Source organism: Coloeus monedula (genome assembly GCF_965178545.1).
Source record: "Coloeus monedula genome assembly, chromosome: 3".
In the NCBI taxonomy this organism is placed as follows: domain Eukaryota; kingdom Metazoa; phylum Chordata; class Aves; order Passeriformes; family Corvidae; genus Coloeus; species Coloeus monedula.
The window spans coordinates 105,417,350-105,432,219 of NC_138783.1; the positions used below are offsets into that span (position 1 = coordinate 105,417,350).

A 14,870-nucleotide genomic window follows, 5' to 3' on the forward strand; every position below is an offset into this window, starting at 1 on the left:
ATTTGTTCCATGCAGGTAGGTAGAACTATAGCCTCTTTGTGTTGCTTAGTTGTGTTTAGTGTGGGAGGTAGTATCGCATTCCCCCGTCGCTGCCGTACACTGCTTTAATGCCACTGGTGATTTTCCTTGGCTCCCAGCACAAGGGCTGTTACACAGCTCAGTAGTGTCCCTAATTAGCAGAGGCATCAAGTTAGCAAAGTAAAACCTCTCTATCATGTCAATTATTTTTGCAGTTATAGAAACTGTGAAGCTGGAATTTTCTATATTCAGTGACTGTACCAATTGTCATCTGCATATTTGATTTGACAAAAGGTCTTTTATTTCTGTGCGATTCAGCCCTTTGCAGCAAAGCTTTATAATACCTCTGAAACAATTCAACAGGAGTTGTCAAATCTGTCTCAATTAAGAGTTGAATGGTTCTGAATCTAAAGTGCATAAATGTATTTCAAGAGCTTCAGAGATGCACGAATCACTGAATTGTGGGTGTACTGCTGAATAAAATGTTACATTCTGTACAGAACAGTTTTATAAAAATACCATCAAGTTTTCATATGAAATACAATGAATGTTAGCAATACAGCAAAGGACTTCCTTGGATGGAGAAGTTATATGCTTTCCAGTCATCTAAATCAGAGGAAAAAAACCCTGGTTTATATAAATAGAATATATTTATTTGGGAAATGGCAGGTCAGTGTTAATTTATATATAATATATTCAGTCTATTAGTCATTGAGAAAACTTTCAAGATTTGCCTGATGCATAGAGCTTGTCCATCACTGAATTGGAAAAGATCTACAGAGAGAAATACAGCAAGTGTTTCATAGCATCATACATGTTTTAGATAAACTCTAATGAGCCAGTTGCCAAAAGCAGAGCATTTTTAAAAATTGGTGGGAGGGCATTTTCATACACTTCATCTGAAAATTGGCCCCTGTTACTGCAGAAGTTTTCAAGAAGAGCTGTGGGTTGCCAACAGAATTCCCTGACTGAGATAAGGTGTGTAAAAGCATTATCATACAGTGTTTTCTCGTATGGGGATTTGACAGCAAGAACACCTTCGTATTTTTAGCCAAAACTGGAACCTGCACTGAGACTGCTAAATTTTGCTTTCAGAATAAACAGTTGAGCTCCAAGTCTGCAGAAATGTCACTGAACAATGCAGTTCTGACAGGTCTTTCACCACACTTTGCACCAGTAGGCTTTACTGCAATAGGAGCAAACATTGCCTACATGCCAGTATTTTCAAGTGGTTTAAGTTTCTGGAAACAAGTTTTCTTAAAACTAGGATTTATTTAGCAAAAGAGTTTTCACTGATTTAGCCTTTCATTCACCAAAAATTCATTATTTGCAGATGTCTAGAGTCATAATTGTGAGGACTTTTTTTTATTATTTTGTAGTCATAAAAACTTTATTTATGCAACTTATTTATTATACTGTTTAAAGAGAATCTCTCAGCTATAAGCTTGCAGGAAGTAAATCAAGAATTTATTCTGTAATTCTGTAAAAACAGAATTGCTACTGCGTGGAAAAAATAAGTAGATAAATAAGGCTGTCCCCACCATTACTAAAATCTAAAAAAACACAAAACTATAGGGACACCTGTTTCATGATGGTGTCATTTAAAGGTAAGTTTATGTTTTAACTCTTTAAGTATGGTAGATTATTGATCATACAAGACAATAATTGTAATAAAAAATCATTAAAGTCAAAATTATATGTTGTGCCAACTCAAATTTTTAGTTTAGGTCATTTATGAAGCAGCTATCAATCCTTTTCTCCTTATCTATCAAAGAGAGAGTAGTCAATCATGCACTTCGTTGAACACTTACTAGGTGAAGTGAAAATTGCTTGTGATTAATCTGTGAGTAGTCTGAGCTATAGTGTCCTCTTGTGCAATGATTTATCCAAACACTGGAAGGTAAGGCAGTCAGAAACAAAGTGGCAACAGAAACGTCTGCAAAAGTCTTACAGTGTGCAAAAATGTTAAGAGTTGTCTGTCTTGAACTGAGTCAGTAGTTAAACAGGTTTTTTTTATAAGGAATATTAAGGTTCAGTGTCCTTGTAGTTAGATGCTGTTCTGATTAAAAAAATATTTGTAACAGAATAAATATAAATTCCCATGTGGTATATTCTTCCATTTGTTTTCCCCTTTGAAATAAGCTTGGCCAAGACTTGATTTCCTGAAAAAATGAAATGATGTAGCCCATTAAATTTAGCCTACAAAATCTATGCCTTTTGTACTTTCTCATCCTTCTTTTTGAACTCTGTTCTTAAATGTCATTGTCATATTTTTTCCTTACCATATCACTTTTATGGTTTTGCATGGATAACAGGGCAGCAGCAGTTTTATGAAGCACATATATGATATAAAGTTTTTCTGTCTTACCTTAAATACAGCTGTTTGTTATTAGATATTGAATTGAAAAACTTGTGTAACTGGTAGAACAGGATGGAGACAATGGGTAGAAAAATAGCACTGATTATTGATGTGTGCAAAAACCCCTACCTGTTTGATTTGCCAGCTGGCTAAATATATTTGTTGATGTTATTTGCAGTCAACAAGACTTTAGCAAAGCTATATTTTTAATCTTTTCCATTCAAAAAATATTTTCAGTATTTTTCAGCCAATACATGTCCAATCATCATTATTTTTATGGCTGTATAAATATTTAAAAGTCTGATATTTGTATTAAGAGTATTCTATATGTCTGTTGTATTTATAAGGTGTGTACAAGAGTTAAATTTGTGTCTCATTTTCAGGTTGTGGTTTAATATCTCTTTAATGGGACAGTAGATCTAGTATACACCACAGTGTTTAGAATTTTCCTTCTTTAGATTAAGACAATTCCAAATTGCAGCAGCTACCATTGATGGCATCAGCATTGTGGTGTTTCACTGCCAATAATACCAAAGGAGGAATTTCCAGTTGCTTTTGTGGAAGCAAGTCTCTGGTACAAAAATGCATCAAAATGTGTTGGCAGTTTTTGACCTGATCCTTATGTAACTTGTAGATTACTGGAGTGAGAGTGACAAGGAGGAAGCTGACACTCCATCGACACCGAAGCAGGACAGCCCCCCACCCCCGTACGACACTTACCCACGGCCACCTTCAGTAAGTCACCTGCAGCTGTCCTAGGAATGTGTACCCAAAGTGCCACTTCTTTCTACCTGTTCTCCTGGCCAGGAGCACATGCATGCACCCAGGATGGCACTCGACTGTGCTTTTTGAGTCAGTACTTGACTTAAGGCATTTGCTAAGTAACACACATCACAGGCTTCAATGGCCATCAGTGCTGTTTCCACTGGTTTGTAGAGAACAGGGATTTATAATCCCACTTGCTGTACAAAATAGATTAAGTTACGGAATTCATTTTTTTTGTTCGTCATTCATGATGGACAGCTACTCATCCATGCAATTCCTCACCACCCCCTTATCAACTTTCTGAGAAAATGTTATTACCTCAGGAACAACACAGACTCTTCTTTAAGGCTCCAGCAGTTGTGCTGTGAAGCTTTACAGTAACAAGTTACACTTGAATTTCCAGAGAAATGCGAACATAAAAATGTTCTGTCCTGTATTGCAAACCGCTATAGCGGGTGTTCTGTTATTGTGAAAAAATAGGTTTCTCTTTTAGAGAAATACAAATTAGAAAAAAGGGGGATTTCAGGGTTTTACTTTTTCTTGAAGCAGTTGTTGATATAAAACTATATTATAGACCTCTAACTTACTCTCCACTGGCAATTTTAACTTTCGTGTCTGCATACTCAGTGTTAACTAATGCGTCTACTTGGATATGGTTTTTGGAATGCACAATCGGGAAATTCAGGGGAAAGAGAGCATTCATGATGTTTAATTTGAAGGCAATACTTCATCTTACAAAATTATAGATCTTTGAATGACAGTACTGAAGCACTGCAAGAATGATTCCAAAGAAAAGCAAGATAGGATAACAACAGGCATTTGGATAGCATTTTTAAGATTTTGAATGAACCAGGTACGTCTCTTCTAAGTCTTCCACAGTGCCGTATTTTGCACTATTTTGCAAAGTTTTCTGCACATTTTGTTGGCTTATTTTATGGATTGAGTGACATAGTAAAGATACTTATTATGAATAAGTATCAGTATTTGACCTACAGGCGTGACATATACAGACATGGGTATGCATTAAAATTAGGAACAAGGCAGGTTAATTAGGTACATTTGCGCCTTCATTAATGAACCAGGTGCCATTGGTGACAATGAAAAGTGAGAGGCTGTTATTGGCAGTAGGTCTCGGTGTGCATTGATCTGAAGATTGCTCATTGTTGGCGTTGCAGATGAGCTGCACAAGCCCTTACGTGGAGCCCAAGCACAGCCGCCTCTCCTCCACGGAGACATCCCAGTCGCAGTCGTCGCACGAGGAGTTCCGCCCAGAGGTGGCGGGGAGCACCACCGAGTCCCCGGTGCGCAAGACCGCGAGCCAGCGGCGCTCCTGGCAGGACCTCATTGAGACGCCGCTCACGAGCTCGGGACTGCACTACCTGCAGACGCTGCCGCTGGAGGACTCCGTGTTCTCCGAGGTGGCCGTGGTGTCCCCCGAGCACCGGCGGCAGTCAACCTTGCCCACCCAGAAGTGCCACCTGCAAGACCACTACGGCCCCTTCCCCCTCGTGGAGGGTGAGCGGATGCAAGTGCTGAACGGGAATGGGGGAAAGCCACGAAGTTTCACTCTGCCTCGGGATAGCGGCTTCAACCACTGCTGCCAGAGCCTTTCAGTCGGTGCTGCCGACCACCATGAAGAAGCACAGCAGAAGGAGGTTGAGGAAGAGGAGGAAGAGGAAGGCAAAGCAGCGGAAGAAAACCAGGAAGATAAAAGTAAGTATGGGATATTTCTGTGGCTTTTCAAGTGTCCTGTTTGTGTAATGTAGAGGTTGTTTTTCCTTTTTCCTATCCAATAGTCTTTCAACATCCCCCATGTTTTACCAGGTCCCCCTTGTCACACACCTCTTTGGACTGCCTTATGTATAAGGCTTAATAACCAGAGTGCTGCATGACCTCTCATGATCACCAGACACTTCCCTGTAGGCTGGTCACCAATCCCCTCCTACTAGTAATTCTTAGTTTAAATGGATTTTGCTTCATTAAACTAAGTGTGCTTACACTTGCACAGTATCCTCCCCCACTGACACGAGTGTTTCAGGATATACTTAGTGAGATTTCCAGCCAACCCCATCCGAGCTGTAAAAACCTCTTGGTAAATCCTAGAGTGCAGAGTTAGGCTGTGATTGTGTAGTATCCAGCCAGGCAGGTCACAAGCCATCCCAAAATCTGTAAGAAGTTGAAAAAGAGAGGGTATTTTCCTCAGTTCCTCTCATTGTGATTTATAAAGAAAGAAATTCAAAAAGCATTTCAAACAAACAAAAAAATTATAGAGAACAACTATGTGACCAGCAAGGCTTAAAAAAAAATTATAATGTTGAGTAACTCTCAGTGACATGGCACATAAACTACATAGAGATTAGTGCTACTTATCAAACATAATCCAAATAAGTAGGGATTAGAGAAGGTCCCTGTCCCTCCTGAACATGTAAACACATTTTTGTGTCTGTTTCATGCTCTGTCCTTCACTGTCGTTTGTGGAGCTTCTCAGCATGTGCTGCTAGCAAAGTTGAGTCCACACCCAGGTTGTAGAGTCAGTCAGTGAAGCCTGCACTCATGATTTGTGGAGTTACACTGCAATTAAATTACCTGAAGTGGCAAAGAAGGCAGGATGACCCTTGAAGCTCTCCAAGGTTTTCTGCTATCTATTTCTTCAAATTCAGCTTTTTCACTGCAGTAGAGAAATATAAAAATGGTTAAGAGATAGGAAAGGGTAATGAAAGCTTTAATGAATTAGCTACCTACTTAAGTTGATTCACTAAAGTTAGCACCTTTGTTGAGCATTAAAATTGATGTGGATGTTGTTTAGTCTGCTTGGGAGAGACCCACAGTTTTCCATTGGCCTTATGCTTTTAGGCATTACTTTCTAAACATTTCCAATTCTTGACTTTTTTCTGCTGCTTTGAGAAAGCAGTGGTTTCTTTTGCAGATATTAAATTTGGTGGCATTAAAAGTTTAAAAAGGCACTATTTCAGTTGTGTTCATGCATGACTCTGCAAAAAACTGATACATTTATTAGGTAATATTAGACTCGTACTGACTGTGAAATGAAGCTGTCTAATTAACAGGGTTAAATTTCATCAACCATGCAGAACATTTTGTCCTATTTTTAGCCTTCAGTTTTGGTTTTCAAATGGGTTTTTACTGATAGCAATACAAAAGTATTTTTTTAAAAAGTCCTTACTGAAAATGGAAATAGTCAGAGACTTTTCACTGGCTTTACTGTGCTGTTTGGGCACTATTTACAGATACCGTTGCAAGGTCTTAAGTTTTTAGGTGTTTTGAATCTCAATTTCAATGTTTTTGTGTACCTGGTTGAAGCATTTTATAGCATGCTGATTACTAGTAAAAGGCTAGTGCTTGATTTATTGGGCCAGAACCTCGGCTTTTCTCCATCTTTCTATACTAGTTTCCAGAAAAGGAGAAAAAAGGTTTAATTTTTGAAGTGGTCTCCCTGTATACACATACTTTTATTTTTTGTTTGAGGGAGGAGGTTTCCTTGGTTGAAGATTTAACAGGAGATTATTTTTGAGACACTGACGACCAGCTAGAGAAGTCAAGTGCTCATGATGAGTTATTGACCTTGAAATTACAAAACCAGAAGTGAAGTACTGTCTTGTCTGTTGAAAAGTTTAAGTGTTGAATTGCTTGTTGCTATGACTGCAATGTTCTGTTTGTAATGCTGGCTTTTTCCGGTGCCCTTACCAGTAAAAGGCAGGAGGATTTCCGGCAAGTGGTGTTCTAAAGTGCAAAATCCAGTTTCTGAGTTGAGAGATTTCCTTACATCTGCTAAGTCACTAACAGGATGGGTGACTTTGTGTGTGCTATCTCACTGCCCCCTTCACTTCCATTGCTCTGGGAATTGCAACTGGATGGAGAAAGGAAATCCTCTCTCTTTCAGAAATGTTTTAACATCACCTTGAATGTTCCCTCATGTGATATCAGAATCTTTTAAATATATTTATTTGCCTTACACGTTTGTGATCCTGACATAGTTCTGGGCTCTTGGATGATTATGTGTGTTCTTGTGTGTACATGTGTGTGTTCTAAAGCTTAATCATTCCTATTGCTTTTTTTGTGGGACAAGAACGCAGCTCCTTTGCAGTTGTTGCTGTACAAGTCAGATGTCATTGCCAAAAGTTTGTTTTCTCAGCTTTCTGTTTTTACATTCTCACTTTTAGAACCACATGAATTTAAATTAAATAGTAAAATGCAATCCTATTTCTTCCAACTTCTTTTGCAGAATTGTTTTCAAATAACTGCACCACAAACTAGGAGCTCCACGCTTTTCTCAGACGCTGTCCCCACCTGCTATAATTTAACATAGTTCTGTTGACTTTGTACTAAAGCTATGCTGATTTGCAACAATTAAACATCTTCTCTTGGTCAGTTACCACTTTATGTCTTAAATAGATATTGCAAGACTTTACTGACCCTGCAAATAGTTCTGTGTATCAACTCTGCTACAATGCCTAGATATATATGGTAAACTAAAAATATGGGTTGTCCTTTCCTATGTTTATCTGTCAGAACCTAACTTTGTTGTGTGTTCAGTTGCTTTTTTGTCTTGTTATATCACAATAACATTGCACTGCTAATCCTTAATGGATTGTTGTATTTCCCAAATGACTTTTGTGTAAATCATTTAGATGTTCCATATTGACACCATCTTGTAATGGTCTCTTGCTTTGTAATCAAAGAGGATTCTCTTGTGGGATATTTGAGCTTGTCCATGTATTTTGCTCCTGACTATGCAAATGGCAAACCACTTTCAGACCTGTGGCACCAAACATGCCCCTTGCTGTGCTGTTCAGGGGCAGCCTGTGCACGGAGGGCAGGTTGGAAGCTGTGGCACAGTGTTTGCATTTCTGTGATTCAGTTGTGAAGGACAAATTTGGCCTTTGCAGGTTTGTTTTCTGCTAGTGGGAGGTATTAGGAGACAGCAGTGTATCATGACACCATCATCTCCTTCCCTTCTGGCCCTACCACTGTCTGCACTCTGTGTTTGATAGATCTTCATGCAAAGAGCACTTCTAGAGAGACTACTTCCAGGTTTTTTTCCCAGGAAAGCTTATTTCATTTTTTGCTTTGTTTTTTGAAATTATCACTGGAGATGATTCCTTCATTTTCAAAGACTTCTTTGGTTTGTGCATTTACTAGGGTTTCAGCATCTAAAAGAAGTACATAACTAGCTCTCTGCAGAGTGTAACTGGCTGTTACATCAATTTAGCTGCAGAAAAGCCTGCACCTTTTTTGCATACTCCCTGAAAAAGTCTTTGGAGAACAGCGGTGTCTGTAGGAGTCTCAGGTGCTGTTCATCTGCCCAAAGACTGCTGGGACAGGGGCTCTGTGGTGGCTCCATGTACTGCAGGATTGGCTGGGGCAATATTGGCACACTTTCCAGGGAACTCTCACCTGGGACCTGCAACAGTGTGCAAGGGAGGTTTCCACTGTGCTGGCTCCATAAAATTTATTCAGGAGCACGAGTAGACATTGATGTCTATGTTTGAGTTTGAAAAGGTATTTGCAGCAGGAGGAAATTACTTAGACTGTCTTCCCACTGTTAAACCCCATTTCCTTATGTGTTGTTTCTTGCCTCTTTGTTCTGCAAGTTTTCAGTCCTTTTTCTCCACTCTTAAGTACTGTAGTTCTTCCTGACTTGTTTAAGGATTTTTTTGTTGCTACCCCATCATCATTTTGGAGTGTCTTCTATATAGGATGGACAACTGGAACGAAGTCTTATATGAATTTTAATAAATCAGTGGCTGCCATTCTGGGGCAATTAAAGGCTGGGAGCCACTTGTTCACTGCATTGATTTCACCCTCCAGAGTGTTTACAAGATGCAACAGTCTTCCTCATGTGACTTCTGTCACCTTTAAAAGATTTCACAGTGCTTCTGAAGGCTGGGCACACTCACACGTATTCCCTGGCATTTTGGTCCATCACCACAAGCTCTTGTTCAGGTTTGCAACATCTCCTGGCATCCCATGCTTAGTCCCATAGTCTTGTGAATGCTGCCTCAGAGGAACACAATAGCCTCATGCTCTGGTCTCTGAAACTTGGCTTTTAACCTTAAACCACTGAAAACACTTGTCAAAAGCCAGAACAGACGCTAATGTTGGCATTTTGCAGCTCAGGGAGTTGTCCAGTCCCTGTGAAGGGTTTCAGGAAAGCTCACCTTGATGTCAGGAAGGGCTGATCACTGAAAGAGCTATCAAATGACTGTGCTGAGTTACCAAGCCTGAGAGGTTTCCTTCCCTTTTTTCCCCAGTAAACTACAAATCAGCAAGAGAATAAGAGAAACTGAGAACAGTTTCTCAAAACTGAGACAGAGGAGTTTAAGGACTCCCATGACTAGCAACAAGCATCATGCACTGTGCCCAAGAAGGTGTATCCATGGGACATCCTAGGAGGCATTTGCCTTCAAGAAGGAGTTAGTGCTAGTAAAAGATATACTCCAAATAAGGTCAGGTATTTCAAATTCCAAAATACAGGTCTAGGGAGGCTTCCCTCTTTTTAATGAGAGGGCTGTAATGCACAGTCCAAATGGTGTGTCTCAGAAGCATCAGTGTTGGCTAATTAAACACTATGTTATGGAGTGGTAGCCTGTGTACACTTTTAGGTTTTGCTTCTCTGCATTTTAGGTAGCATGTCTTCACTTTGGCAGGTTTTAGGCAACAGTGAAACTTGGGAGTCAGGACGAATAATGCATAAAGCCTGGATTGTGTGCTCTGGAGTTGATGAGGATATGTGGCTGAAATTAGTAGGGCAGTTTGCTTTTCTGACAGCCTCCTTCCATTTTAGAGAGGACACCATTAGTGATGTCCTGTCCTCTGACCACCTAGTTTTATCCTCACTGAGAGGCAAGGGAGAACCATTAAGATACTGTATCTTCCCCTCTGGAATTAATGCCCAGGGGTGCCTTGAATAAGAGCTATGAGAAATTGAGGTAATGTTTCACATTAGAAGTATTCCATATGAAGCTGGTGAATGGCACAAAGTGCAGCACCTTCTGGCACGTCAAGGAGGGTGTTATTCTAACTTACTGCATCCACTATCAGTTCTGTACAACCAAGAGCAGGTTGGGGGGGGTGGTTTTTGCCTGACACCCTTCTGAGCGACACAGCCCGTGCATGCTCAGACACTGGAGTAGGTTACTGACATGTCTGCTTTTTCTGAGCATTGTTTTTGGGGATCTTATTTTTCGTTCCTAATTCCCATTTGAGCCTTCCTGTGTCACCTGACTGGGCATTTGCACTCCTATGGGGTGAAGACCATCAGCATTTTATGCCTTGTCTACTTGTCCCATTGCCTCCAAGGCACTGTTTTTGCTGTTAACTCAGATTGATTTTACCTAAAAATGCTGCCTAATTATGTTCAAAAATATGACTATCTTAGATAAACAAGTACTGGGAGTAGATATGTTTATTTCTGAGCATGTTCTTTAATTAAAATTTAAAATTTATTAAATAAAGCTTTTTCAGTTCTCATATGCAAAAGCAACTCCACTGCAGAAGTGAGTTTGTATTCTAAATAAAAATTATGGGATATAAAACTTCCACATCCTGATTTAAAAATTCAGTTCAAGGGGAAAAAATTGCCTGCAGTGTTTGAAAGCCAAATATTGAATCATTTACTGAGTAGCAATTCAGGAAGCAATATGGGCTGTCAACAAAAATAAGAATAGTTTAATTTTATGCTTGTTAGTGTTTATACATATAGATGCATTTTGCCCACAAATACATTGTTGCCACATTTAAAATTTTATTTGATTTCCATTGCCCATGCTGCTAAAAATGCAAAGGAGAGATGAATTCCTACTTTTCTTTTGGTTTTAATAGCTTTGGGTTTCATTGCCAACAAAGGTCATCTGCTTTTGCCTGGAATACGTGGATTAAATTGTCTTTTTATAAGCAAAAGTAATGCACAAGAGAATTTCATACATGGCCATTCTTCTAAATTGCTTTTCTTGCTAAGTTTCCTCAATTCAGTTACTAAGTTGGGAACTTTGAATGGAGCTGGGCTACTCCCTACCAGAGACCCCTTCGGGTTGGGTGGTGAAACAGGGAATCTGTACATGTGACGGTGTATTTCTGGTGGGGCATTTTATGTTCTGCATTAATTCTCTCACCAGGTGTTGTGTAACCAGTCTGGTTTATGTATAATTTTTCCACTTGGTGTCAGCAAGCTCTGTCTCTGCTGCTGCCCTGTCTGAGTCTGGCTGCAGAGATGCTCTCCTTGGGAAAAGGCCACTCATAAATGCTAGAACACTTCACAAGCAATAGAGGGAAGACAGTCCAAGTCCTCTAGGGCTCTCTGTTTACCCCACTGAAGGATATGCTGTTTCTTCCCAGTTTGTTGGCCTGAAAAGATTCAGTATAAAAAAGACTTTTTTTGTGCTTGCGGTTTCCACTTCCTCCATTCCAAATGTGCTTTCAGTTCTGAAGTGATAGTCAAATTTCCTAAATGAGGATATGTAGCTTTTTTGATACTACTTCATGGATGAAAAGGAAAACCCAACTTGTTGGGTTTTTTTAATTAACACATAATTTTCCATTGAAAAGAGGGTTTTCCTGTCCTAAAATGGAAACTCACATTCATTTTGATTTCAAACATGAAAAACAGGCATTTTTAAAATTGTTTATATAAACCTTCTCACTGAAACTCACTGAAAATTGTTTTAAAGACACTCTTAGATTTGACTACTGCAATTTAATTGGAATTTTTCCATGACAAAGCCCTTTCTCACTGGGATTTTTGCAGAACTGGGATAGTTCCTCTTTGAGATATGGTGGGCATTTGGCCTGATCTGAAGGTTTCCAATTCCAAAGGAAACAGAAATCTAAAATAAAAAAGTTAGCTACGTGTCATGTACATGAGAATGTTCTTTTGAAATGTATAATTTTAAATTTTCAAAGCTAAAAAAAAAGATTAAATCCTTTCTATAATCAATGGTAATTAAATCAGAAGATGATGGCACAGTACCAGTAGGACTAGGAGAACAGAGGAGAACTAAAATCTTTTCAGAATGTATTCATTACATCTCCAGGTGGTACCATCTGTCGTGTGTGGCTCTCATGTTCTTTCAAGGCAGCCATTAAAACAAGGATGAACTTGAGTCAGTAGTGCATGGAAGGACATGGGAGGGATATAGTTTTATTAAACTACAACTATGCTGAATGTCTGGAGGGTCACCATGTAAACATGCATTCCTGTTTAATTAATGTTCATCATGGGAAACAGGATGGGATATTAAGGACTTCAGTGCAAACAGTAGGCATCCTACCAATTTTTTGTTTAGCTGCACAGAAGACTCAGAAAAGCCACATTTGCTACAAAGCAGTTTAGTTTGATCTATTTTTTAAAAAAGAAGTCCTCCGAATTTTTGCATTTAAGATGAATATTTTCATGGAGGCCTGTGCAATCAATGTTGTAGGACAATTTTTTGTGAGTTGTCCTAGCATGCTAGCCTGGCTTTCTGACTGACTTTCCTTGCTCCGGAGGGTCACAGATTTTGTGGAGGTGAAGTGTCTAACCTGCCAGCCCTATGCAACTTCCTTGGATACCCCTAGACAGCTAAAATGGCACTAGATTATTATCTTTTGGCATCATAATGTCCTTACTGGTTTCCTAAACCTTTCCAGTGCAGGAGGGCAGTGTGTATAGGTTAAAATCTTGGTCCCTGCAAGGACCCTGGTGAAGATGTAACTGTGGTGTGCATGTCTCAGAACCAGGGAACTGGAAGTAATTTGGAAGATTATCCATTAGCCATCTAAATCTGGAGCTGCCATACCTTCCAAATCTTAAACACCCCCAGTGGTGGGCATTCTTCATTCCCTCCAGACAGTGCTTTTCCTCTTTGCTGTTTTTGGAAGGAATAATTTTTTATTTTTTTTTTTCTGCTAATGGATATTGAATTGTTCCCTCTGCAATTTAAGCCCAGCATTTCCATTTCCTTATGGCACAGAAAACAGACTGCTCCATTATAGTAGCCCTTCTTTTGAGCTGAAAGGTTGTTGTGAAGGTTGGTTTAGTTTTTCCTATAGACAGTGTTTGCTAGGCCTCTGATGCCTCTTGCTGAGCTTCCCTGGCTTTTCCAGGCTGACTCCCATCTCTTCTGCCATGGCAGTGTCCAAACTGGGTGCAGCACATCTGGTTGAAACCAGGAAGGTTGCTCTGCCCTGGCTGTTCTATGCTCTAACTGTGATAAGCATCTGTTTGGCAACCATACTGTACTTCATATTTCACTTCGGGCTGTACAGTATCCCAGATGCTTTTCTGCTTAATGGTTGTTTTTCTAATTGTAGTTGTTATGATTTTTTCTGGGCCTCTTACCTATGCACATTAAGTAGCTCATGTTAATAAAAGCCTTAGCTGAATTAAAATGTCAAATTAATTGGGCTAAAACCAGCCAACAAATAAATATGACATTTTGTAAAACTAACAGCCTAACTACGTAAAAAAAAAAATAAAAAGCCTTGCAGACTAACCTGGTGTTTGCCAGGTTCTATGTCTGTTAGCACAGCATTTACCATATCATTATATAAAATTATAAAATTTGGCAAGGGATTTCATCCCTCCATATCATTCTAGCTTCTGAGACTGTCTTCCAGCAGTCTAGGAGATGTTTCCTCACACTTCGGTGCCAGTGGATTTTAATAATTTTATTCTTTTGCACTGTTCAGGCTATTGGTACCATCTGGGACTGTTTCTGGATGCAGAGCAGCCTCAGGGGAACCCCACAGTGCAGCCCTCCCTTTAACAGTGAGCCTCTGGTGTCTCCTCCATCTGGGCTTGGCTTTTGCTGTCAGAGGACACCTTGCATAGGGAAGGTGGCTAATATTGCTCACTTCTGAGAGCTGAACTTCTAGAAGGAAAAGATTGTTCCCTGTGTCACAGACCTTCTGCATCTAAATAGCCAAGGAAGATGTTACCTGGAGATAGGTGGGGAGCAGAAGGCTCATTAATGCTCAGAGTTTATGGTAGCCATGTGTGTTTTATTTGTAAGATCTTCTGTTGTTTTTTAACATTAAGAATTTCCAGTTCTTTTGAAACAAATGAGATAATACAGTATTAACAAACAAAAAAAAGTGCCCTGTAATCAGGTAATTTTGCAGTTCTCATTCATTATTAATAAAATAGGTTTCTAGCTTTTTTTAAAAAAGCATGGTTTAAAACCAAGAAGATAAGTATTTTTTGTCTCCTTTTGTGCCCCAAATTTGTGGATTTTGGAATTTGTTGACGATGGTTAGCAGTCCAGCATCTTTTTACTAGTGTGGTGCTATGAAATACCATGATTTTATGAACAAAGCATGAAACAAGTTCTCTGTGGGATCTTACTGTATTTACATAAAGAAAATGGCTGCATTTTAAGTAGGATTTTTGCTTTCTGGCTCCACATTTTGAGTACTGCTGTCACAAAATAATACCAGCTATTTCTTCTCTTCTGAATTCCAGAGGGGTAAACTTCAGGCTTTTGGAATATAGAATATCACTGCTGATTTGTTTAAAAGTATTTGCGTTGTTATCACCATCAGAGAGTGGGGAGGGAGGCTACCAAAAAACTTCAATTTAAACCACATTTCAGCCAGTTTTTGAAATGTTCATTTTATCGTGAGATGATTTACAGGCCTCAAGGAGGAAGCAAAACTAAGGAAGCCTCACTTAGGAGATTTCTCCTGGATATAAATTCAGGGATGGACAGAGATCAGGCAGTGGCAAGGGCAGGAA

At 39.4% G+C, this 14,870-nt stretch overlaps 1 protein-coding gene across 5 annotated transcripts in view; it reads left to right on the top strand.

The window, feature by feature from the left end:
- Positions 1–14,870, top strand: part of CNKSR2 (connector enhancer of kinase suppressor of Ras 2) — a 209,303-nt gene that overhangs the window by 163,528 nt on the left and 30,905 nt on the right. For all 5 annotated transcript variants that reach the window (XM_082278612.1, XM_082278613.1, XM_082278615.1 and 2 more), the window contains 2 exons: positions 3,012–3,112; positions 4,318–4,855. In XM_082278612.1, coding sequence (XP_082134738.1) covers positions 3,012–3,112; positions 4,318–4,855 — 639 coding nt within the window. The remainder of the gene's footprint in view (positions 1–3,011; positions 3,113–4,317; positions 4,856–14,870) is intronic.